Source organism: Melozone crissalis, unplaced genomic scaffold (assembly GCF_028551555.1).
Source record: "Melozone crissalis strain CALT ecotype California unplaced genomic scaffold, PUWL_Pcris_2 ptg000018l_1, whole genome shotgun sequence".
NCBI classification, from domain to species: Eukaryota; Metazoa; Chordata; class Aves; order Passeriformes; family Passerellidae; genus Melozone; species Melozone crissalis.
This window is the reverse complement of record NW_026535796.1, coordinates 21,140,752-21,164,253: the sequence shown is the minus strand read 5'-3', so window position 1 is coordinate 21,164,253 and position 23,502 is coordinate 21,140,752. Positions and strand designations below refer to the sequence as shown.

Genomic DNA, 23,502 nt, shown 5'->3' with positions numbered 1-23,502 from the left:
CCGAGTTACCACTAAAAATAGCAATTGTTTCTTATCTGTATACTTACCTGTACAGATGAAGCCCACTTTGTGATTAGGCAGCAATTAACATCAGAAGGCATTAGTCTCATATGACATCTTAGTGTCACCTGCAAAACTCCCCCACAAATATCCCTGCTTCAAGCTAATGCTCAGTCCATAAGTGATACATTGTGGAGTTAATTTCTTTTTACAAAAGAGGAGCTGCATAAATAAAAATTGCAAAAACAGAATCAACTCAGAAGTGTATGACATAACTTGAGTTGGATGATAATTTGCTCTCCCCAGCTCTCTACCCTTTCTAAAATCTTCAGCCAACAGGGAGTTGAGCTGGTCACAAATCACCTTTAAACTGGCTCCACAGCATGGAATGTCACTCTGACATGAAATCAGCTGAATAGCTCAGTTCAACCTCAGCAGCTGTCTCAAGCTAAAATTTTTTATTCGTGTATTGCATCACTTACACTGATTCAGAGTCACTGCACACAGCTGTAATGACCCAAGGTGTTACTGTCCTCTCCTGAAGTTACTGCCTCCACAACTTTGCTGCCAGAACAAATCATCTGCAAACTCCTAAGCTATTTCATGCAAAGGTGCGTGGTGGATTAGCTCAAGTTACACTCAATAGCACTCCGTGCTCTTGGCTGACATTGCATGGAGTGAACAGGGGAGGTTTCTCATTTTCTGGTCTCCTAGCTCAGTAACAAGAGCAAGAAACTTAATTGAAGTCTAATAAACTAATAGTTTAGAAACCCAGAAACATCTAATCTACCAGAAATGACTTTGCAGTAATTTTTCTTACTGCAGCCTGAAATGGTGCTTTAGAATTTGTAGGATAAGTGAACTGGTTTTGTTACCCAAGAACACGGGGTTCTTCCACAAGGCCTCTTCATCAGTGGAGAAACACACCTTTTCTCAAGATACCTCACTTCTCTGAAGAATAGATTAAAAATGTTTCCCTAACTTTCTGTATCCTTAGAAAAATGCTTCCCCCCAGCAGAAGATGGCATCTTTCTTTCCCATCATGTAAGAAACATAACACATCAAAAATAAAGATTTAAACTGTGCTGAGCATTTCTATTCACAGACTCCATGAGGGATGTTCCTTGAGAGATCTTATAGACCACTCTGCTCCCTACACACACGTGCTAAAGAATCTGCTGTCACTTTGAGCTCATGCACACCCCAGGGAATTTTTACAGTCAAAACACACCTGCACTTCAGTTACATAAGCAACATCTGCATTATTCATCTACAGAGATTTAAAAACTACTTATTATGGTGACATTAATTAAAAATAATAAAGAAAAGGCACATATCTGCCAAGAATGACCTACCCATGAATATGGCAATGTGTAAAAGGAGAATTATTATGGCTTACACTCATAAATATGACCCATCAGCCCATCAAATCCTGGAATTTAGATTACTTTGTACTTTAAAAACATCTAAGCCTCACAGTGTAGGCAGAATATGTAAGTTTGTTGCTTCTATATTAAGAGCAGGTAAACACGAACAAATAGGTGGTTTGGAGTCAGACACAGTCAGTTAATCTTAAAGGAGAGGGAAAAAGAAGAAAGCCTCCAGACTTTGAGTTCTGTTTTAACTATTAGCTTTGGCTGCACTGAAATTGATGGCAATATGATTTTAACTACTCTTAACAAGACAGCTGTTTCACTTTTACACTTTGTCCAAGCTCACACATGATTTTGGGACCCAATGACTTTTTATCCATGAACCTCAACCCCCCCCCCCCCCCCCCCCCCGCTTTGTTTTAAAAGGATCAAATGGGAATATTTTTATCTCACCATGTGGTTAAGAAATGTTTTGGCTTTCTCAAATTTGCCTGAAGTTGGTCAGAGGGTACCTTGAGGATCTGTTCAGTGATGTAAGGCTCCCCTGAATGACATTCCCTGTTTGGGTAGGCAGCAGTGAGTTGTTGTCCATCACCACAACCATCTTCCAACTCAGACACATCCTCCATTTAATCTCTGCCCCATCTCTGACTGACTGTAAAATTATCACATCAGTGTCCGTTTAGACTTGTTTATAAGTGGTAGCAGCTGTTAATATCTCTTCTGTAACAACTATTCCACAATGGCCAGCTTGCATAGACGGTTTTATTTCACATGTGGGGTGACTTTGTGCAGCTTAGTTGAGTCTGAGGTAAATCAAGCTAAACCCAAAAAAAAACATTTTTAGAGTAGAAAAAGTGTCCACAAGCCAAGTCAGTGCAGAATAGCTTTTGAACTTTAAATTCACACCTAAGTTTATTTCACAACACCTTCACTTAACAAGTACTTAACAAAAGAGACAGGAGGGATATGTGTGTGTGTGTGTGTGTGTGTGTGCATGACCATAAAAGTTAAACAGCAGACTACAGATGATTGCTGCAACTACCTCCAGGATAACCTTGTTTGTAGAGGAAACACAGCCACCCTGTGCCAAGCAAGAGAAAACAGGGTTGTACAGAGATTTTGAAATACTGTTTTATGTGTTTGGGTTAAGGGCCTTGGGGTTTTTTCCATACTTTTATCAAACACCAGATGTTGTATTGTCATTATACTATATAATACGGGTGTAAAAATATTTGTACATGTGCCAATATACAACATATTTTTGTCTTCCCTCACTTTCCTTTTAATTATTACTAGTCATTGAGATACATGACTTCTAAATGAACAGGAAGTTCTCCAGTAATACATTACATAATGTGTTCCTATTTGCTCATGTAGTGATCTGTGACATTGTTTTCTAAATGAATTATTTTTGTAATTGTGCTGCTCTTTTCTTGCACAAGTAGGAGGCAAGTCAGTGCTCATTCTCTTGAACACAGGCCTCCTACACACAAGATGTGCCCATTTGAAACTCTGAAGATGATTTCAACCCTGATGACTTGCTTTCAGTGCATTACACCCGCAATCACTGCACCTGTAACGAGGTCAGATGATACAAGTTGGGGGAAAAAACATATGGAAGTATAAATCCCCTTATTAACATACATAGTTCTTCCCTCTCTAGACTATTCCAGTTCCAATGATGTTATTTCAACTAATGTGAAATGCAAAGTTTTGTATATTATGGTGGAACAAATATAAGATATTACAGTGCTATGGGTCAAGCTACAACAGAAAGGTTTTGCCTGCCTTTATGTGAGAGGCAGAGTACGAAGTCATCAGCATCATCAGTTTGGAAGAGTTTTTCCAGGTTGAAGCAATCACTTCACAGTAATTGCCACCAACTCAGTGGCCACTTCGAAGACCTGTCTGTCCTTATAGCACAGTGAATCACTACAACATAGGGCGAGTACACAGAGTAATCATGTCAGGCAGTACGACGACCTAAGCCTCATCCCAGGAAAGCTTTGGGTCTTGCTACAACATGTTTTCTAAGGAAAAAAACATCTTCATCTCTATTCAAGCACAGAAATAGCACACATATAGTAAATACATTATACTGCACACAACAGCAACTTCAGTGGAATTTTAGGAATAGCTATCAAACAACCCTGTATCGCAGCAATGAACAAAATCTCATCCACTGGAACATGTGAGGAGCAAAAGTCTCTCAGTGTTACACGAAGAAACTGTGCCCTCATAAACTGTAAATGCCTTCTCCCAGTACCTCAGTTTAACAAGGCTGTGAAAAACACTAATCACTTGTTTTTAAAATTTTAAAAGTTTGATAGGAATAAAATGGTTGTAAAAATAGTAATGCAATCAGAGTAATAATCATTTGGACAATTTGAATTAGGACAATATGAGATAATAGAAACAAAGAGTTACGGACATCCTAGTACCTTTTTCTGGGCAGCATAAGCCTGAAAAAGGACACCCATTAACAGAGGATTAACCCTTAAAAGCAATAGCCCGTTGAATATTCATACATCTCATACATGATGCATAAATTCCATTCAAACAAAGGATTCGGTCTGGTCATCGTCAGTTTCTTCCTCTTAATCCTAACGGCTCTTCGGTCCTGAGCAAGGCAGGAATAAGTTAGTTTCTTCTGATAAGAGAACAATAAATTCTTTTTCTCTGAAAGATTTAGGTGTCCTGTAGCTGGTATCTGGTGCAAGTACCTCATTCCTTTCTTAAAAAAATATCCCACTTACATAGTTCCTATTTTAACTACAAAAGTTACCTTTTAACTACAAAACTACATTTACCATACTATTAAAATGTTAATGCAGCGCTACAAATCATTACAACAAAATACATATAGTAAATATCTGTGTAGAGCCATATAACATGCACTTTTCACAAAGGCCAAGTGTCGAGTCCTGCACTTGGATTACAGCAACCCCATGCAGCACTACAGGCCTGGGGAAGAGTGACTGGAAAGCTGCCTGGAGGAAAAGGACCTGGGGATGCTGGTTGGCAGTGGAAGGAACATCAGCCACTGTGTGCCCAGCTGGCCAGGGAGGCCAGTGGCATCCTGGTGTGCATCGGCAGCAGTGTGGCCAGCAGGAGCAGGGCAGGGATTGTCCCCCTGCACTTAGCACTGGCAATGCCGCACCTTGAGTCCTGTGCCCAGTTTTGGGCTCGTCACAACAAAAAAGACTTTGAGATGCTGGAACCAGAGATCCAGAGAAGGGCCATGGAGGTGGTGAAGGGTCTGGAGCACAAGTGTGATGAGTGGCTGAGGGAGCTGGGGGATTTTATCCTGAGGAAAAGCAGACTTGGTGGGTGGAGAACTTTATTGCTCTCTACAATTACCTTGAAGGAGATTGTAGTTGCATGAGGATTGGTCTCTTCTCCCAGGCAGCTAGAAACAGGACAAGAGGAGATGGCCTCAAGCTATGCCAGAAGAGGTTCAGGTTGGACATTGTGAAGAATTTCTTCACTGAATGGTTTATTAAGCATTAACTGGAATCTGGCTGCCTGGGGAAAGGGTGGACTTGCATTCCCTGAAGGTGTTCAATGAACCGTATGTGGCACTTAGTGTCCTATCTAGTAGACAGGGTGTTCAGTGAAAGGTTGGTCTCGATGCTCTTGGAGGCCTTTTCCAACCTTAATGATTCTGTGTGATTGTGCGATTCAGGGGACATCCTCCCACAGCGCCTCACACCGCCATAGCCGGGCTACGGCCATCGCCGCTTTAAGGCTGGGCCTCCCCGGCGTTTCCCTGTTTAAGGTCGGCGCGCGTGCGCGCGGGGCCGGGCCGGGCCGGGCCGGGCGGTCTCTGGGGCGGTCTCTGGGGCGCTCGGGTCGGCTCAAGGTGAGCGGGGGCTGCGGGCGCTGAGGGGATGCAGCGGTGCCGGGGGCGAGCCGCAGTTCGGCCAGGGAGGCGGGTGCTTGGTAGAGCTCGTACTCCCCTTCCCAGGAGTCGTATCCTCAGGCATTAGTACCTTCTCGCTGCGGGGCAGGTGGGAGCACAGGTGCGGAAGAGGTCGGGAGAGGCTGCTAGCATTGCCCGGTCCCTGGAACGCGAGCTGGAATTGACCTTTACTGAGCCCCCTGATCACAGCGCGTCCCGGGGCGGTGGAGCCGTTCCTGGGGAGAGGAGCCCCTGCAGCCCCGGACCAGCCTGTAGGACTGAGCCGCCTTACAGGACTGAGCTCCCTGTGCTGCCTCTCTGGGTTCTCTCCTGGGCTGCTCTGTCTGCGGCTTCTGAATCTGGTAATGACCCGTCTGCAGGGCTCTCTCCAGGGCTCTTCCACCTCTGGCAGCGCTGCTTTCTGCCTTGGTCTTTGGGCGTACCTGACAGCCTGGGTAGTCACTAGGCTCTCTGAGGGGCTCTCACGTGGGAGCCTGCAAACGGCATTATCGCCTTCTCAAAAAACCCATCGGGTGATGCTCCTGCCACCGTGGGAGCAATCTGCATTCCTTACGTGAAATTTTGCCAAGAAGGAATAGGCCTTTTGTATATAGACCATATACAGATATGGTATTTTAAACAGTTTTCAGCAACTCTAACACAGTGCAACTACTTTGTGGAGAAAAAAAAAAGTTCAAGATATGGTACCTAAAAGCTTTTAGGGTTTTTTTCGCACCTGAATCTGAAAAAGTAAAGTTTATACAGTCCTATTGTATGTAGATATTAATGAGTATGCTTACTGGAACTTTTGATTTGTAGGTCAGTGAAATCTGATAAAAAGCTGAAAGATATTAGGCTTCTTGGGGATATAAAAAAAAGAGATGCCTGGATCAAGATCCTAATACTATTGTCTTTCTTTCTCATCTGCTTCTTGGAGGAAAGATTGGAGCCTGCCCTCAACACTTATACTGTGTAAGAAAATCCACATGAAGAAAACACTATGAGAGAGATTTCCCATCAGAAAATTCAATGATGAAACATGTAACATTAGGAAATCTAAGTTCATTGGTTCAATTCATAAAAGTACTTAGCTTTTTATGGCATGTATTTTTCTCCATTCATGACAGTTGGTATTGATTCTGGCTTACCATTAATTAGCATTCATCAAATGTAGGACTCCTTAGTGGAGCTGGTGGAAACTTTGATACTTAATCCATTACATTTGCTTTTCCATTTCCATTTACCTCACCTTGCCAGTTACAGTTGTCTCTTCTTGTTTTTTAACCAGTCATTCCCACCTCAGTTTGCTTGGTTGTCTCATTCATTGTTCCCATTTGCTTCAGTTCTCTCTCCCCGTTCTGTTTTGCCCTTCTCTGTTTTACTGGCCATTAAGTTACTGTTCTTGTCATGTTCCTCTGTTCTTACTGATTTCTAGTCCCAGCTCTTCCCATCTTTTCTTCCTGCATGTTCTTCCTTCAGAGTCATTCTTGAAATTTCTTTCCTTGAGTTTCCTTTGAGGATCCTTGCTCCAGCCATTTTGACATCACAGTTTCAGAGGACTTCCAGATCTTTTTCTCTGTTTAGATGCTTGCCTTCTTCCTCCTTGTTTCTGGGGCCTGATATAGGACTACCTGTTCTTCCTTTTGCTTTTTAACTGAACTGCATCTGGCATGGGCTGTAATAACTTGGAAGCAGGTGACTTGTTTTGGCAAAGAGTATAGGCAGTCACAGAAACAAGAAGTTCTGGGAACCAAGCCCAGGGCAAACAAACTGGAGCATTTTAGCACTGAGAAATTTATTTAACTTTTTGAAAGGAGTTGGCACGTGTCTCTGAAACAGTGGGGAAAGAAAGGCAAGGGGAGAAGTAAAACTGGGCTGAAACGTGCTTGAGACTCCCCTGAAGATGCTGCTGTTGTGCTGGTTAATGCTCCTGATCTACTCCTAGGGTGGATCAGGTGATTGGCATAGCACAATGATATTAAAACTTGGAATTTTTACTCTATTTGATTTAAGGAGTTAAACCAACTCAGATTGATTTTTTTCTGGACAAGCTAAAAAATAATAATTGTGTTGTCTTTTTAAAAAATAGTCAAAAACATCGTGCACACTGGCACTATGTGTGTGTTGAAAGGAGTTGTGTATATGATACAAATCGCCTTTATTTCACTTTTTATAGAAAATCTGTTCTCTTTTTCCAAAAGTTTTCTTCACTGTACAGTGCTAAAAGATGGTGCCTCTACTTGTTTTCTTTAGCCACCTCTGTATTGTTTTCAGTGTGAGGAAAGTTTGATTCTTACTGTGTTATGATGTTACTGTGACCATTTGCTTGTGTAATGGTGCTGCTGACTTCCGCTGTAGGTGCAGTCCTGTTCAGAAGTGAATGTCCATCTGCAGTGTTGTGTGCTGTGGCAGCTGTCACAGAATTGGAGACAATTCAGTTGCCAGTTTCACTTTTTGTCCACCCACTCATAGTATCTGGAAGATCTTCAAATTGAATCAGTACACAGGCTCCTCAAACAAAAGCTGTGAAAACAAACTGGGAAATAAACAGTGTTTTTGTTCCTTCAAAATGTCAGGCATTCAGAGAAGTAGTCTAAACTTACATTGGATAATTTTTCTGCTCATATCTATCTATGCTGCTCTGTATTGCTTTGTCTTCCTTTTAGTATGTTAATATCTTGGAATTTTTTTTTCTTTATATAACTGGGTTTTTCCCCCTCCGTATAATCATAGAAAGCAGATATTTCAGGAGTATGTTAGTCACAATAAAAATTATCTTCATCCTCTCTTGTTCAGATTGGGGTTTTGTGTTTGCATAATACACATATTTCGTTTTAGGCTAACAAAAATGGAGGTTTGACAGTGGACTGCTCTGTAAGGTGTGAGCTGTACAGCAATTCTGCCTGCTCTGTGTGGTTTAAAAACAGAGGCTCAAACCCTCAGCCCTGGGTGTGGATGCTATGTATCGAGGAGTGATGTGCCCAGATTTCATGTCAGATGCTGTTGGCTTATATTCACTGCATTCTTAACTCATTATTTGTGCACAGAGCAGTTTGATCAGTGGTAATAAACTTCAGCTGAGTTGCAAATGTGTGCTAATCATTTACTAGAGTGGACTTGTCCTTTTAAACTGCGCTGGGCACATCTGACAGTTTATGAAATGCTCCTTGTATTAGCAGAAATTCTCAGATGCTAAATCAATTGCTCTGGGAATAATAGTTGTGCTACTTGAATGTAATTTTTTTGGGCAGATGTTATCAGGAAGAATTTGCAGTTTTGTTCTGAAAAATATTCTGTAAAATAAATACAGAGATGGGCCCATGATCACACAGGAAGTCTATAGCTGAACCTACCAAACTTTCTCTTAATCCATCCTTCATGTTAGAGTGTTACATTATTCATGTTCTAGAGATTATATCAGCTGTGGGTATAAAGATGGATTTCTCTTTCACTTTTCAGTTGTTAAGTCCTTAATTTTCAATGCTCATTTTTGTTTATAAACAGTAAGTAGTAATTTCATAAAAGTGTGGAGGTTTTTCCTTTTGTTGTAGACTATTGTTTTACACTGTTTTGTCCAAAGAACTCTGCAGGTCACTTCTTTTTCAGCATTTTGTGGTCCTGTAAAGACACACTTGAGATTCATTCCTTGTAGCATCCTTAGGTGTTGAAATACTGGAAAGAAGTTCACTTTTTAGTAACTTTTCCCAAATAAGTAGTTTTCAAGTGCAAACACAATAAAATATTAAAGCTTGATCTGTTTCTTTAACAAGATACTTGTGTTCTGAGTCAGCTGTGTGTTTTAAACGGGAGGGATGGCCAGGGATATGCACCTTTTCTCCTAATAACTTTTTAGTTGTTTTGTAGCATTCCAGACTGTAGTTCTTGATGGTTTGTGAGTGCTGTTATGTAAGCACTGTAGCAGTACAGACAGAAGGTTCTGTATTTTGCAGTGTTCAAAGAACAAAGATGTCAGATAAGTGGTGATGATGTACTCTTTCTAGGCTCATCTTTTAGATTTACTCCAATTTGCTGTTCTTGTCAGCAAAATAAACATTATGACAAAGATGTTGGCTATCATGTTTCATTCTTTAATGTCCTTTGTTCGTATGGAGGTTGGTTATTAATGGCTTTTGGCTGAAAATAGTAGTTACATTTTTATTTTGTATTAGATCTGAAAGCATGTGAGATCATATTTCTTCTCCTGTTAAATCAGGGTAATTTCCTCTTAATAACTTTGGGTCTTACAGGTGCAAAATCACAGATTTGCAATCCTCTTTTAAAACTGTTGAAATTCAGGGACAAATCTTTCTGTAGAACAGATTGAGTGATGATCTCATTCTTTCTCACCTTGGAGCACTGCTAATAGAAAGAATTGCCTTTTCTTACAAAACATCTTACACAACAATATCTTTTTATCATGTACCTGCAGACTGCTATTCTGCTCTGCCTGCCTGCCTTTTATTGAGTGGCACCTGACTTTGTGTGCAAAGGTGCCTCTGTGTCTGATAGGTGGGAACAGAGTGCTGTTCTCAGTCAGCACAGGACAGCTAATCAGACACCTCTCATTCTGCCTGGTAGGGGCTGGTGATGGTCCTACAAGGAACATGGTGCATTACAGTTTTCCTTCTTTCCAATAGTTGCTACTGTGACATTGTATAAATCAGAGCTTTAATAAGATAAACAGGGAAACTCCTTCTTCACATGTTTGTTTATGTTATGCTTGAGGCTGGTTTATATGATTCTTTATATCTTCCTTGGGCGTGGATCCTGAAGTTGGGGAGGTCTGTATTTCATCCCCAGTTTCCAAATTACTGAGTACTTGGCCTCATATCCTTTTTTTTTTTTTTAATATATATTTCAGGCCTTCAAACAACATTTTCTTTTGTAGAAATCCAGTGTGAAATTGCTGCAAAAGCAGAGATGATTATACAAAGAGTAGTGCTGAATTCACGGCCTGGTATGTATTTCTCTCCACTACAAAAGCAATGTGTTTGTTCTGATTGCCTAATGCTCCAGAATGGTGAGGGTAGAAACAGACACTAATTTGAGATATTGACATTTATATATCTTAATATTGTATGCAGCAATAAAGTTTATTTAAAGTTTATTTATTTATATATAAATGTATTGATTTCCATTAATATAAACACATATATTTGTAATAAATTTGCATTTATTAATAAATGTAAATTGTGTTAGTATAGATACATTTCTACTGAATATGTAACATATATTCAAACTGCATTTGTTGTTTAGTCTGCAGATTTCTAAACAATTGTGTGAGGAAAAAAGGGTTTACATGTAATATATGAGGAAACTCTAAGTGTGGAGGCTGAAAGTGAAGAAAGATTAGGGCACATAACTTTTTAGTTCTCACATTTATTCTTTTTGCATTGTAAGAGGTGTCTAAAATATTTGGTTACTATTAATTTTTGTTTCCTTGTAGTAAATATTGAATCTTTTGCTCCTCTCATGTTTCAAAGGGTTTGGTGTTTAAGTTTACACTGTTGAGGTTTTGTTTACTCTCTTGTTTACACATTTGCCTTGTTATGGATCAGCACAGTATTTTGAGTAGTGAGTTCATAAATCTGGTGTAGAAGACATTAAGTTTTGGAGGGAGTATTGTATGCTGCTTAATGCTAAAATAGTTTCAAGTGTTAAGAACTATTGTATGACCTGCAATTAAGTCTTTCAAATGGTGCAGCAGGAGCCTGCTCTAGCTGTGCAGTCACTCTGACCTAAAATAGGCAGGGCTGTCTGGCTGTCTCAGCACTGGTGGTTCCAGTTGGCTGATTGACCTGCTGCATGTGGTACCAACCTGAGGATAAAGCCTCCAGTTCTGGGATCCTTGCCACAATTTTATGGATGTTTCTAGGAAGCTTTAATGTAAGGAAGTCTCTATGAAGGGATGCCCTTGCAGAATGTGCATGTGTAGTGGCTTCAGTCTATTCCCTCAGTCTCACTTGAGTCGGAAGAGGCAGAAGGGTGAGAGTAGTTGGTTCTAGTTTTACACCTGAGTAAATATTCATCCTAATTTATCCTAAAAAAGGCTACCTTAAAAAAAGGCCTTCCTCTGTTGGTTAAGGAAAGTTCTACATTGATTCATTTATTTGTTAAATTCTAATATAACTCTAGGTAAGAATGGAGTGCCAGTGGCTGAAAACTTCCGACTGGAGCAAAGTACAATAGCAGACACAGTCCAAGCGGGACAAGTGCGTGTTAAAACTCTCTATCTCTCAGTGGACCCCTACATGGTAGGTGATGGACTCAGAGCTAAGCCAGAAATTGTTCTTTTAAGTACCTTCAACTCTTTACCTGTCATGAGGTTTAACACCAAAGTTACCCATTACAGAACAAATATATATGTAGTGTAACATAGTAATTGTATTCATTCTGATGGAGTTCTATTGGGAAAGAATTTGGCATTAATATGTTTGGAATATATATACATATATATATATATATATGAATATTACTTCATTGGACCAGGAAGAGACTGTAAACCATTACAGATTTGTTTGTATCATTTTTTTCTGAATTTCGCCTTTTTTGTATTCTTTTTTTTCCCGTCATGCAAAATTACAGAAATCATGTGGTTGAGAGAATTGTGGGTTGAAATGGAAGTGAAGGTAGAGGAAGAACCAGATAGATACAGTCTGTAAAATTCTGCTATAAAGAGAATTCTGATGATTTATTCCCCCATAGATGGTGATAGTAGAAAAAAAAACCAGTCTAGATTTCAAGAAAGTACATTTAGCTTGAGAATTAAGAAAAAGTTTAAGAATCTTGAAATACTGGCTGTAGCTACATGGGAAACTAGAAAGAAAATGTGTCCCATTTCAAGATGTTTCATTAAACAGATCTCTGTCAGGGGTGGTCTACATATACTTGACTACTCTTCAGTGCACAGGCGTAGACTAAATGACTTGTGGGCATTCTTTTTCAATCCTGCATTTCTAGGATTCCTTCAGCAGAGGAATGGCATTTGTAGGGTTCTCATCAGACCCAAGCCAGTCATTGTCAGTTGTGCTGGTGCTTTTGAGCCACCATCTGTAGAATGTGTTTGCTTTGGTAACACTGATGGAGATCAGGATGGTCCATCCTCCTTTTGTACTGAGCAAACAATGGGAAAGAGGGGTCTAAGAAAATATTATGAATACTTGGGGCTTATTGAGAGATTTTTGAGTAGCCCTTTGTGTTTGAAGTTCAGAACCCATTTTTGTCCCCCACCCAGCTTGAACTGGTAAAGCAGCTATGTTCCACCAGAGCCTTTCATTAGAGCCTTGTCTTTCAGCGCTGCCGAATGAATGAGGACACGGGCTCAGATTACCTGCGGCCCTGGCAGCTGTCTGAAGTTGCTGATGGTGGGGGCATCGGGGTGGTGGAGGAGAGCCAGCACCATAACCTTGCTAAAGGAGACTTTGTAACCTCCTTCACTTGGCCCTGGCAGACAGCAGCAATTCTTGATGGAGACTCACTGCAAAAGGTAATAGAAATGCAAAGCCCAGGTTGTGTGTGACTGTTTTTTTCCTAAATCCTTTTTTTCCCCCCCAAACTTCTATTTTTTCCCCCTAAATAGCTGCTAATGATGCTTTTTTTTTTGTGCAAAAGAAACATACTTATTGAAGCAATCAGTTGTCAAAAGGCTGATCAACTCATAGGTGCCAAGATTTATATTTTTTTTTAATAACAATTTTGCCAGTTGATATATTAACCTTAATATATTAAGGCCAGTATTATTTTAATTGTTGTTTTTTAAAAAAAAATCCCTGAAGCTACTCCAATAAATAATTCTCTTAATTATTTTAATTCTAATAGAACTTCTTCATGAGAGTGTAACTGTAACACATGAAAGGCTTTAGGTATATTTAATCTATTTTTTAACTTATGTTAGTAAAAGCTTTTACCTCAGGTTTTACATTCACATAAGAAAGGGTATTTAGTATTAATTTGGAAGTGGAGAAGTTTCATTGTGTTAGGGATATTGTGTTGATTGTTCTCTCATAACAGAAAATTACTGTAGTTTGAGAATTTATACTTTCCAATAAACTCCTTCCTCTAGGACCCTCTGTTACTGATCTGCAAGCACCATATTTGATAAAATGGTGCATTTTTATCCTTTTATGCTAGCATGGGGATAGTTCACCATTGTTGGAAACTTCATATCTCCCAAATGTTTTTTAACACTTCCATAATTTCAGTTTTTGTGAGTTACTTTGCTTAAAAACTTTTTCTAAAACCACAGAGACATAACATTTTTGTACAGACTTGTTTAGAGATAGCTCATCCCTACCAGTTTTACCTTGCCTGGTAAATATCCTGAATTCGTTTTCTACCCTCAGGCAATCTTAAGAGCAGAACCTCACCTTAGAAACAAATGACCTCCTACCTACTTTCTGTTCTCTAGCTGGAGCCACAGCTTGTAAATGGACGCCTTTCCTACTTTCTGGGTGCTGCTGGCATCACGGGACTGACGGCCCTGTTGGGAATCAGGGAGAAGGGACATGTGGCTGCGGGTGCAAACCAGACCATGGTGGTGAGCGGGGCGGCCGGTGCCTGCGGCTCTTTGGCCGGCCAGGTGGGTGCAGCTTAGGGCATGCAAACATACTCTGTTAGCAAGTTTGCTCTTCTAAAACATGCTGCTTATTAAATATACAGATAAAATCTTTGTAAACGTGAGCAGATATCATCCTGTGGGAACGGCCAGTTTCACAGATTTGGCACACGCTCTCAGTGTGAAAGACTTGACGTGTGAAAATCAAGTTTCATGAAATAGGGAGAGGAGAACACAGATGGTGATTACTTGTTGCTAGCGCAAGTAAAATAGATGGTGTATATATACATGTAGTTATTATACATTTATATGGTAGCCTGCCATCCCAACACTGTATTGACTGGGGACTTTCATTTTTTTCTCTATTAGAAAATAGTAATGTGGTAAACCCTTTGTACTGTGTTCCATGACATCCTTTGTGTTTTGAGATTTACAGTCCTTTTATCCTCCTCTGCTTTGCAGAACCTGTTTGTGGTGTGTATGTGCTTATCTACAAATATCTCTCTAGATATATATACATACACAAACAAAATTGATATTAAGCAAACTTTAGACCTACTAATAAAGAGAAGCTATGAAGAAACAATGCATGAGCAAATCTATGAAGGTTGTATTTAAATCAATTATTGTCTAATTTTTTTTCCTTTTATTAGTTATGTTATGGTACTTGGCAGATGGTCATTTTCTACTATATTTGGTTCTCCAGTACTGGCAGTCATTTTTGATTCCCCAAACATAGTCTGCACTCAGTGGGTTTGAAAAGATGGTAAATTTTGATTGTGCCCTGTGTGTAGTTGTGAGGAGGGAGTGACAAGAAGTGGTTGTGTCACATGAGATGGGAGTGTTTGCTGCCTGGGGTTTAGTGGGATGGGAATAACTGTAACACCCCTTAGGACCCCCTTTCTTCCACTGTACTTTTATGCACATGGATGATACAATTTGTGTTTGGGGTTTTTGGTTGGTTTGTTTGATTTGTTTTTTTTTAACTGTGTGCCTGCAGATTGGCCGTCTGGAGGGCTGCTCTAGAGTCGTGGGGATTGCTGGCACAGATGAAAAGTGCTCCATTTTGGTCCAAGAAATGGGGTTTGATGCTGCTATCAATTACAAGAAGGGGGATGTGGCAAAACAGCTACGTGAACTCTGCCCAGATGGTGTGGATGTTTACTTTGACAATGTTGGTGGTGACATCAGTGATACAGTTATAAGTCAGGTGATTATTCCAGCTGTCAGGTTTATTCTAGTTATTCTCCAATGTCTGCAGGCCCAGCTTTCAATGAACTCATACTGGAGTCCAGCCTGTAATACAGCACAGCTTTCCACTTCAGTAATCCACTTCAGGTGCTGATTCTGGGGGCCCACAGCAAGATAATAATTTCCTATATTCCTTCTATTTTGTGCCTTTTTAAATTACACTAGCCTGAATAGCAGTTATTTACCCACTATTACCTTGCATTTTTATCTATTTTAATGTTGTCATAGATTCTATGGGACTGCATGCAACTCTCCCACTCTTACAGGAAATGTGGCTAATGAAAATTTTGCAATAACATCTATTGCATCTGAAAAATTTAGTTTCTGAGACTGAGGAATGCCATTTTTCTCACTTTATGCTGTCCCAAACAGATGAATCAGAACAGTCATATCATCCTGTGTGGACAGATTTCTCAGTATAACAAAGACGTGCCTTATCCCCCTCCACTGCCTCCTGACACAGAAAAAATACAGAAAGAAAGGAACATCACAAGGTACAGTTCTCCTCCAGAACTTGTGACCAGGTTCCAGGTAGATTGTTCATATGGTGTTTGGACAGTAGTCTGTAATCTGCAGTAGCTATTTGTAATTGGAACAGAATGTTGCCATGCCTAGAAAGGAAAATATAATCATGGTATCATTAGATCTTTTCTCTTACATTTGTCTTTATCAGCATAAAAAATGGGAAAGGATGTTTTTATATAGAATCATAGATATAATTTGTTACATTTTGTTTGAGGTTGCTTGATTCAGTCCTTTAATCCCTGACAATTCTTTAGGACAAGGGAAGGTGTTGCCATAGTTCTGTTCTCAGAAGTTTTGCAAAGTGCCTTCTCTCAAAATGTTGTAGTTCAGGCATAAGGATGCAGCTGATGCAGTGATTTTACTAAAGTTACATTTTTAGTATTTGGGGGTTTATTAGATAATGGAACTGTAGCTGTGACAGATATATATGGGTAGAACATTTTTATGATGTTCTGACTCTGGGAATTGCTGAATTTCCTCTAGGGTTCAGATGGCGCTAAGGCAGAGATTAGGAGGAGAGTCTTGGATTTTTTCATTGCAGGACATTTGGGAGACTTGATTTCTGTGCAAATCAATTAATCTCTCCTAATTAAAATCTTTCCTTGTCCCTGTTACAGTTGTCTGCCCTTGTAAAACAATGGATAAAATTAGTAAAATACACCATGCGTAGTAGAATGCAGGGAAAATTTAGTCAATAGGTCCCTACAAGTAATTATCATTTTTGATGATAATTTCCATTTCTCAATTGCTATGGAAAGCCATGACAACAGGATATGCAAAATTGTGGGGAACCTGAAAGTTAAGTTAGTCTCACCATCTGGTTGCAGGTTCACTAATTATTCTCCCTACCACTGAAAAAAAGAAAAAGAAAATGTAGAAAATAATAGTAATTTGCTCACATTTTATGGATATTTACTTACTCTGGTGATACTACTTTACTACTTAATTTTTATTACTCTTCTATCTATACTTGAAGAAATCTTCCTAAGACTGATGTTACTGTCAAGCTCCCACTGCAGGAAGTTGTCACAACAAACTAGCAAGGCCCTGAGCTACATTTCTTTATAATTTGTGCTCATAACCCTTCAGTTTCATCAAGGCTGTTTTCTGAAAAGATTTTCAAGGACATTGATCAAAGCTTCTTAAACTAAAGCTCATTCTTTTCTTTCACAGGGAAAGATTCTTGGTGTTGAACTACATGGACAAACAAGAAGCTAGTGTATTACAACTCTGCCAGTGGATCCAAGAGGGTAAACTGAAGGTGAGAACTTCTAGGTTTAGTCTATGGCCTTTGATACTATCTCCTTCTACAAGAGGACTAATTTCGTTGTCTCTGGCTCTCTTACTGTGCCTCAGGATTGAACAGACCTTTAAAAAATGTGTAAGTATAATTGAAAGCTTATTAGGTAGCCCTGTTTTTTAAAAGGTACTTGCTGAGAATGGTCTGACTGTAGTATAACTGACTTCTCTGATTACATGCTGCTTGTGTCTGTGTTCTTTATTTCAGCATAGGGTGGAAGTGCTTTTTTACTTAAAGATTCAGACTTCCAAAAATATTTTAAAAAAGTACTTTTAAATACCTGCTAAGTTAAGTGTCCTGAAAGCTTTTGAGAATCTCATTGGAAATTTTACTTCAAGCTTTATAATCAGCATTTATTACTTTGTAATGAGCATATGCTTAACTGTGCCTTCCCTGTGAGGTCTGTCTGAATTAGTTTTTGGTTCTTCAAGTGATCAGTAATTTTCCAGGAAAAATAGCAAGACATTAAATTTTGGTAGGGGCAGGGATCTGATTGAAGAATAAACCCACTTGCAAATTTATCAGAAAATATTCACGCCTCTCTTGATGAAAGAATCTGGTCCAAACAGAGCCCTGTCCAGTGTAGTGAGAGAAGTCTTTAGATTTGGGTGGTTTCTATGGCAGTTTCTTGGCATGTTTCTAAGAAATGTGAAATGCTCCTCTTGTTTGCATTGACAGGTCAGAGAGACTGTGGTAGAAGGCTTAGCAAGCATGGGTGGTAAGATATTTACATCATTTTTGAAGAATAATGACCTGATTATATACAATGACAGAGGTTAACTTTGTTCCATTTGTCAGTTTAGATTTTTGTATTTTATCAAAAACATTATTTTTGTTACAATAATTTTTCACTTATTATTAAAATGTTCTGTAAGAGAATTATTGTATATTTAAAAATAATTTGATATAAATTTAGATTTTATTGTTGTTGTTTTAGTACTGAGGAGAATTTATTCTTAGACTGCTATCTTAGCAGCTGGTGATAATCATCCTAATCTTAGAGGTTTAAAGTGCTGCCCCTTTCTTTGAACTAGTGTATAAGGAAATGGTTTTTTAAATCCTTGAATTTGTACTTTAAAAACACAATATCTAACAGAAGTATATAAAAAAAAATTAAAAGTATACAGAAGAAAGGGCAAAGCATCTTACTAAAGAAAGTAAAAATTAATTTCTTTTAACAGAACAAAATGTTCTGTAGTTTGTTCAAAGTATCTGTAACAAAGGAAATACAGAAGTGAAGGGAATCTGGTAATATGAACCATGTGATGCGTATTAAAAATGTGTCCCCCTCAAGGAAGAGGGAAGAGTGTGATTAGTCCCTTTAGCCATTAGTCCCACAAGATTGAAAACTAGTAGAATTAAGTAATAACTAAATCTCCTAGATTTCAATTTATTCTAGTCATTGCTAATTCCTCCTTACTGGTATACATATGTATTTTGAAGTAACTTGGTCAAATATATCAGTCACATATCATACTTTCATACTTTGTTTACTCAGAGATAGATTCTTTTGTACCAGCTTCTCCCACTACTGTACAATATTTATAAACATTTTCTCTCATATATGTTTGTGACCCACAGCACTTGTGAGCTGTCCAATCATGTCTTATGGAGCATCAAACTGTTGCTTACAAATAATTCTTTTTAAATTGTTACACAAAGCTGCCCTTAGCAGTTTATTACAGGCTAGCTTTTTTTTTTTCCATCTCCTTCATAATTTAACACATAATTAAGGATAAATATGATTCGGTCCTAAGTGGTATGTCTCCTTTTTTGGGAGCTGCTTAATACATTTGCTTCTACCATTTTTGGTTTCTTTTTTGGAAGCTACTTGGCTTGTTTTGCTTGGCATAAACTTACTTCATTATTTCTCTTGAAGCTGCTTTCCAGTCCATGATGAATGGAGGCAATATTGGAAAACAGATCGTCTCAATTTCGAAGTAAAAGTCATTGGTTCGAGAAAAATAATTGCATTCGGTCTCTAACAGTGGGCAAGTTTTTACTTATACTAATTTCCATTTCTTAAATAAACCATTAAGTTGTTCTGTATGTACTGAAAGCAGAGATTTTGGGATGCTAATAAATTAAATTGAACTGGAAACAGCAATGCAATAATTGATACTCGAATAATACGTTCTTGGCATGATTTTGACAGTTGCCACCCACAGTTGCAAATATTTAATGGGTGTGGTTTAAAAGAACATTCTGTGTTGTCCCAAGCATAGGCTTATCACCTGGTTGGTGTGTGACAGCACTTGACACACCAAGGTGAGGAATTCCTATTTCTTTATTGTATTCTGTACAAACTAGGAAACTGGGGGGCAACTCACAAAAGTCTGGCTCATCACCTGTGGAGAGCTTTGTGGACAGTTGGTTAGCTGAGAAAGGTCACGTCGACATGATGCCACTGGTTAAGCTTGAAGGGGACAAGTATAGGAGTCAGTAGTCAGTGTCCAATAACAGGCAAGGACATTGTGCCCTTGGTGCAACAGCAGGATAGGGGAGAACATCTTTGGCAGAAATATGGAGAAAAGTTTCAATAAAATATCCACAAGAATGCAGAAGTAGGCATAGTTGGCTGATAAGTAACTAACCAATAGTGAGCTCGCCTTTGCAATATGTATGAGCCTCATTAACAGCAACACAAAGATGTGTGCCTATCAATAAAGTTTGAGATTTGCTGATCACTCATATTCCATGCCGCATTTCTCCCGCCGATTCCAACAACCACCATCAAAACTTCACACCATTTGCACATTTTAGCAAACAAAGCCATCAGCATTCATTGGTTACAACTGATATAGCTTTTTCATTAATTAGTACTCAGACCCTTATTTGCCAGTTCTATCTCTTGCTTCTCATGCTAATTATTTCACATGTGCACTTCTTCTCCCCATTCTATTTGGCAGTCTGTTTTAACTTGGTGGACAGGGGTTGGTGGTTTCTATCCCCTGCCAGGACTACCTTTCCCCCAGTTACTGCTCAGTCCTGCTGACATCACTCCAAGGGCTCTTATCCAGACAGCCCAATTATTTTGGGATTGTGTTCCCTTTTCCTTAAAACAAAGGATTAGCCATGCCTACAAGTTTCACCTTGCAATTGCTTAATCATAACTGCCTAGCTATAGGTACTGATTAACAACAAAAAACCTGCAAATTTTGATTCAAATCTTGAGGAAGTAAATATCACAATATTTGCTGAAGAGCTACTCGAGAGTGAGTTCATCTCTGGCACCATGAGTTGACATACCTTTCATGAGTAATTGTCCTCTAGATGGTTATTTTTCACAACTGGAACAAAATATGATAAAATTATAATATTCCCAGCAGTCTTAATTTTATAGGAATTGCTTAGTAATCCACATAAGTCAGCAGTCTATTAAGAGCTATGATGTGAGGGGTGATTCAGAGTGAGATCATGCTGAGATACTGATTCCTTACCATAATAAGGGCAGCTTGATTGCAGTAGCATTCTGGTAGTTAGGTAAGCTGGGGAGGGCAGTACAGGCTCTAGCAACATTAGTCAAAATGGCTTTAAGACAGAGAGATAGGGACAGTGAAAGTAAACCTCACCCTGATAACCCCAGTGTTTACTATTCTCATAGAAGTATTCCTTTACTTGTGAATCCTGGTTCATGTCACATCTTAAGAATAAAAAGCCAAAAGGAGAAAATTCTTTAAATTAAGTGCCATCAGTTATAGAAACTACTATTTTTTTCATCTTGTCCTAATTTCTTAATATTTGTAATAATGTAGTTCTTCAGCTATTATATATTTTATACTGTGAGAGGTGTCATTTAACAAAGGGTGACAAATAACTGGTAAGAAAAATCCAGTATGCTTTGGAGGTTGCTTCTCATGGTAATCAGTCCACATGCCCAGTCTTTCACTTCTTTTGTGTTGGTGGGTTTCTTGACTCGGTGGTTGTGATCTGCCTGTGTCAGAATTACCTTTATCCAGTCAGAGCCAATTTCAGCACAGTTGCTGAGTTCTTTATTAGTTTCTTCCTTATCATGGGAGTTCTTCCAGATGTCCTTATGGCCTATAAACTCTGCATTCTTTGTGTCCTCTGTCAGTACTACATTCTTCCCAAGCTTTGCTAACCTCCCACTAGGCCTGAGATCAAGCACGTCAAGCCCTGAACTTTAAGGAGGCCAACAAGTACTTTGTCTTTAACACCTGGGCATCACTTACAGCTTGCTTGTTAGCTGCTACCTGCTTTGTGGGTTGTATCTTCTTTCTTGTTAATTAGGCTTGAAAAGGTATAAATATCAAATATCAAATAACATCCTTTCTTACGCGAATTTTTACATAATTCACATTTTACAACAATAAGGCAAGACCTGTAACTCTCTGGGCAAATGGTTAATTATTTCTGTCTCTTGAGATGTCAGCATCATAATCAGTCTCTTCCCTTTTATCTCATTGTCTTAGTTTCCCTTTATTGCATTCCGTGTTTTTTAGGTCAAGCTGTTCTCCTTTTCCCAAAAACACACCCATACATCTGTTTCTTATCTCCATCAACACAGCTGGTGCTGTTCCTCAAACAGGATTCAGTACCTGCAGTGTAAAACCAGTATCTGGCCCAGAGCCAAGATACTTGGTTTATTTCATGTTTGGGTGCTAGGTATTAATTCCACAAAGCCATCTTGAAACGTGTCCATTTGCCTCTCTCTCTAATGCATACTCATTTTTACTCATAATTGACTGGCATCATATTTGCTAACAAGGTCTGTGTGTGCATAACTGTTCATCTTTTGAGTCTGTCGGTTTCTTGAGTCCCTGGTCATGAGCTTGCACTTCCAGATTTACTTTTTCTCTAAGAACACCATTTCTGAGCCAAAGCAGTTCACCATCTTGTTTACCTTCTTGATTTAAGATGGGCCCCTTAGAACCTATTGGCTGGGGTCCTTGTTTCTTTGTTCCTCTACTGATCTCTTTAGGTCATCTTGACTTTCTGATGCCAGAAAGTCAAGATGACCTAAAGAGATCAGTAGAGGTTTTTCCATGTACACGGAACAGCAGCTCCTGTAACTCACAGCGCCCTGGCACAATTTCTGGAAACAAGTACAGTCTTTTATTCAAAAAGGTGTTAAGGGAAGAGTCATATAAATACTGACTAATAGTCACTCATGCTTAATTACTGATGCCTATGACAAAATTCCTAATGCACATGTGCAAATCTGGGCGCAGTGCAAGCACATGTGCAAATCTGGGTGCAGTGCATTATATTATCATTTACACAGACAAATTTAAATTTTCCGGGGTGGGGGGGAGATGTCTCTGAGTATTACAGTCATCAAAGGTAATTCTAAGTTACATTTTCCTTCTAACAGCTAACAAATTGCTATTTAACTTGTATTCTGTTACAGTTTCTGCTTGAGCCTCTCTGAAAAATTGGTTGTTAACTAAATAAGGATTTATAGTATTCTGTTCCTGGGGCCTCTTCACATAGCACTCTATTCCTGAGAACTCTTCACTGCTCTATTACTCCAGCCCCCATTGTTATGGTTTCAAAACAGACCTAGAGCTGTTAGGGCTTTTTGTGAACTTTTATGCATGTCTGTCTTCATGTGACATTGTGACCACAGGACCACAGTAAGGCAGTTCAGCCACAATCTTTATAAATAACTATTTACAAAGGATAATAAAATGTAAACAGTATTGGGCAGAGACACCTTTTTTCCTTAGTTTTGGTTAAGCCAATCTTCTGCTTTTTATTTATTAGTCTTGTGCATTTCCATTTCCATCTCATTTCCCTTTGTACCTTGAAGTATTGCTGTTGTCTGCCCTATATTTCATTTTCTTCCCTTCTGCTTTTTTCCCTTCCATTTTCATCCCTTTCCTGGTTGTTTTTGGGTTGGTTTTTTTTTTTGGTTGGGTTGGTTTAGTTTTGCTTTTTTTTAGTTGATCTTGTTTCTTGTCCTCCTTTTTGTCTTCTTCATTGACAATGAGAAAAACATGGAGTTTTTCGTAAGAGCTTCTATTAGTGCTTAGTGCTGAATCGTACAGTTACATGTCAGGATTTCATGCAAAATGTCACCAACACCATGAAAAGACCTTTCCAGCCCAGACATAAATGATTCTTACTGCAGTTTATAGTAGCTGTTGTTACAAAAGTGAAGAGGAAGCCAAAGGAGGTTGTGTGTCAGCTTTCCTGGACCCCCAGAATTTTGTAGACTGGTAAGTGCACTTTTGTTTCTCTTCTTAAAAAAATTTTTAAAAAATCAGCCTCCACACAAGCCATGCATGAATGCTCAGTGTGGGGGGTTAATCAAACAGTGGGTTCAAGTGTGTGCAGTGCAGACACTATTGGAGAGACCAGCCTAAGGGTAAAAGTATTGGGTAATGTTATATTTAACAATGGTAACAAGTCAAAAGATATGAAGTATATTATTGCCACTTCCTGTTATCTCTAATCACATAAAAGTAATTTAATTGTGAAATGTCATTTTATTATCAATTTTTCAGTATTGTATCTCACAAATAAATTTTGTGCCATCTCTGATTTTTTAACAGCTTTGCAAAACAAACTTTTGTAGCAACAAATTAAATTCTTTATTCTCTTAACAGTATATTTACCTCATGTAAATGGG

At 38.9% G+C, this 23,502-nt stretch overlaps 1 protein-coding gene across 7 annotated transcripts in view; it reads left to right on the top strand.

Annotated features, from left to right (window-relative positions):
- The first annotated feature begins 5,173 nt into the window (after positions 1-5,173).
- Positions 5,174-23,502, top strand: part of PTGR2 (prostaglandin reductase 2) — a 26,112-nt gene continuing 7,783 nt past the window's right edge. The window contains exons 1-11 of one of the 7 annotated variants that reach the window (XR_008483018.1): positions 5,174-5,238; positions 10,139-10,234; positions 11,413-11,531; positions 12,572-12,763; positions 13,685-13,855; positions 14,832-15,041; positions 15,455-15,576; positions 16,781-16,868; positions 16,964-16,988; positions 17,586-17,625; positions 18,787-18,807. Coding sequence is in view for 6 of the 7 variants with exons in the window: in XM_054276336.1 (XP_054132311.1) it covers positions 10,198-10,234; positions 11,413-11,531; positions 12,572-12,763; positions 13,685-13,855; positions 14,832-15,041; positions 15,455-15,576; positions 16,781-16,868; positions 17,586-17,625; positions 23,002-23,089 (1,067 nt within the window). In the remaining variant the exon portion in view is untranslated. Of the gene's footprint in view, positions 5,239-5,262; positions 5,399-5,781; positions 6,361-10,138; positions 10,235-11,412; positions 11,532-12,571; positions 12,764-13,684; positions 13,856-14,831; positions 15,042-15,454; positions 15,577-16,780; positions 16,869-16,963; positions 16,989-17,585; positions 17,626-18,786; positions 20,148-23,001; positions 23,090-23,502 lie in introns of those variants that run through there. The other 6 variants (XM_054276336.1, XM_054276341.1, XM_054276337.1 and 3 more) reach the window with 6 other exon arrangements.